Below are 2,972 nucleotides of genomic sequence, written 5' to 3'. Positions count from 1 at the left end.
CAGAGACTCACAGACAGGAGGATAGAGATGGGGGGACAGAGACTCAGAGAGATACAGACGATGTCTTAGAGAGACAGAGAATGTCCACACAGGGAACGTGGTGTTGGGATGAGCTGCTTCCCCCAAGCCCCTGCCCTCACACCCACCCCCAGACTATGATGAGAGAAGCCACCTGCATGATGCCTTCACCCAGATGACCCACTCCCTCCAGGACATGGCCACCGCCCAAGGTGAGTGGGGTGAACACCAGTGGAAGATGTGGGCTTGGAGCCCCTAAGAGATAGTGTGTGTGCAGGAAGGGCCCAGGAATGTGACAGTGACCTGGGAGGACGAGGTGGTGCCAGGTAGCAAGTTAATTGCCAGGGAGATACTGGCGGGACGTAAAGGGACAATTCAGAAATAACCTCGAGTCTGAGGCCCAGTTGGGATCAGGTAGACGTATGTTTTGACCTCACTGTGTGGCTCACCCTCTTCTTGGCTATGAGGTTTTGGACATGTTGCTGCCTCCTGTGCCCCAACCTACCTCCCTGTAAGGTGGGACAGTTTCATTGCCCCCCAGGATGGCTTTGGAGCTCAGTGAGAGAGAGGAGCCCCTTGATGAGACAACCTCAGGGAGGAGATCTTCTGGCATAAAACATATGTTCCTTATGCCAGAGACTGGAACTGCTGGGGGTAGAAGGGAGGGAGGAAGGCCTGGGTTCTGTCGTGCAGCATAAACTGGCCACCTCAGAGGTCCAGGGGCTTGGCTTATTTCTACAGCTGCCATTACTTCTTTTGTTTTCTGCTCTTGCCCACCAAGCATTCTGACAAAGAGTCCCCCAAAGATGGGGAGGTTCCCATCCACCCAGGGGGTGTCTGGGGCTCCAGCATGGAGGAGACTTCAGCTGCGAATCCCCTACCCTCGGGGAGACTTGAAGAACTCAGAGCTGGCAAAGGGGCCAAAGGACCCCAGGAAATGCCCTTTCTCCCCACATAGGCTATCTTGTCCCAGAAGGTTTTGAAAAGAGGGGAGCAAGATCCCTTAGGGCTGTATTTGGGACAGTCTGGAGCAAGGAGAGAATGGAGGCTGGGAGGCCTGGGTGGAGGCTGGGGTGAAAACGGCCTGAGCTGGGGCAGGGGCTGTGAAGGTGGAGATGAGGGGACAGGGCTGCAAGAGTCAAGGGCAGAAGGGACAGGGCTCAGGTCCGATGGACTGTTTAGGGAGAAGGGAAGAGGAAGGTTAGAGGACAGTGCCCAGGGGCTCCATGTGCCGGGGTGGGGGCCAGGGCGGTGGGTCATCCCTGAGATGGGGGGCCTGGGAGAAAAACCAGCTGGGGTAGATGGTGACCTAGGCTAGGATTTAGTGACTGTGAGGGGCCCAGAAAGCAGCTAGATACATGGGTTTAGGGTTCAGCTGAAAGGTAAGGAAGACTTGAGGCTCTGTCCTGGAGGAGCAGGGCTGTGAGGAGGGAAAGAACAGGGTTTCCTCTGGGTGTAGAAAGATCCTCTGGGGCCGTGTTGAGGACAGACTGGAGGCCGGGAGAAGCTGGTGCAATATGTTCCAAAGATATTTATTGAATGTGCTAGGAACAACACCGGGGACACAGCTGCGACCAAAACTGCAAACCACCTGCCCTTAGGTTGCTTATATGCAGCAGGGTGGACAGACAATAAACATGATGAAATAGTATGTCAGTTGGTGATCCATGCTACGGAGGAAAACAGAAGGGGAAGAGAATGGGCCAGTGGGGTGATCATTTTAAACAAGTTGGTCGGGGGAGGTGGAAAAGAGAAGGTACAGTTGAGCAAATTGGTACACTGAACAAGATGACAGTGAGAGCCATACAGATAATCTGGGAAAAGAGTGGTCCAGGTAGAGAGAAGAGCCAGTGCAAAGGCCCTGGGGCCAGTGGGGCTGGAGTAAAACCACCGAGGGAGGAAGCAAAGGAGGTGAAATCAGAGAGATAGCAAGGGGCCACATCTGTAGGACCTTGTAGGCCAGTGGTTCTCCAGCCCCACTGTGCATCAGGATCTCCTGGGAGCATGTTAAAATGCAGTCTTAGGCCCCACCCTCCATATTTGACCAGTAGGTCTGAGGTAGGGCCTGGAAATTGATATTTCTAACAAGTTCCCAGGTGACGCTCCTGGAACACACTTTGAGAACTGCCATTGTAGGCCCTTGGACCAACTTTGGCCTTTGTTCTTGAGATGGAGGGGAGCATTGGAGGATTTTAAGGAGAGAGAGAGAGAGACAAGATGTGACTAAGACCAAGGGCAGAAGCAGGGAGACTGGTGGTGACTGGGCCAGTCACAGTGGTCCAGATGGGCCAAGATGAGGTCTGAGCTGAGGGGGATAGGCCATGAGGAGGGAGGAGGTGAAGGTCAAGGACTTGAGTATGTGCCAAACCTGCCCTATACATGGGAAAGGCTGACAGAGAATTATTTATGTTAATTAACTTCCTAAAGGATATTCTCTTACCAGCCCTGTGAGGTGGGGTTTATAGCCCCATTTTCTAGATGGGAAAGTTGGGGCTCAGCTGGACAGGGAGGACAGACCCAGGAGACATCTGGACCAGATGTGTGTGGGGGGAGAGCGATAGGAAGAAGGTTGACTCCCAGGTCTCTCCTAGATGGAGGACCCGAGAGAGACATGCTGACTTAGAGTGGCTCTCGGTGGTGTATAAGCCATGGAGTGGAGAGTATGGTATAGAAAGGAAGACGATATGCTACAAGCAGTGGTTACATGCGGGGCTCTGGAGCCGGACCGCCTGAGTTCAGATCTAGCTGTTTGGTGTTGGGCCACTTTCCTAACCTCTCCACGCCTCAGTTTCCCCATCTCAAACTTGGGGATGGTAATACTAGTGGTTGACCCCTTTGTAACACTTCCTGTATGCCGTGCACCATGCTAAGCACTTACAGGTGTTATGCAGTCACCAAATGGTAGCTGGCACATAATTTGGGACAGGAGTGAGGATGCTTTTATGTTGTGTGGT

At 53.2% G+C, this 2,972-nt stretch overlaps 1 protein-coding gene across 1 annotated transcript in view; it reads left to right on the top strand.

The window, feature by feature from the left end:
- The window catches only part of SPACA6 (sperm acrosome associated 6), an 84,561-nt gene that overhangs the window by 58,937 nt on the left and 22,652 nt on the right, over positions 1-2,972 (top strand). Inside the window, exon 3 of the mRNA XM_019634645.1 lies at positions 114-230. Coding sequence (XP_019490190.1) covers positions 114-230 — 117 coding nt within the window. The remainder of the gene's footprint in view (positions 1-113; positions 231-2,972) is intronic.

The sequence above is a fragment of the Hipposideros armiger genome, unplaced genomic scaffold, assembly GCF_001890085.2.
Source record: "Hipposideros armiger isolate ML-2016 unplaced genomic scaffold, ASM189008v1 scaffold_1789, whole genome shotgun sequence".
NCBI lineage: Eukaryota > Metazoa > Chordata > Mammalia > Chiroptera > Hipposideridae > Hipposideros > Hipposideros armiger.
This window is presented reverse-complemented; position numbering and strand designations above follow the sequence as displayed.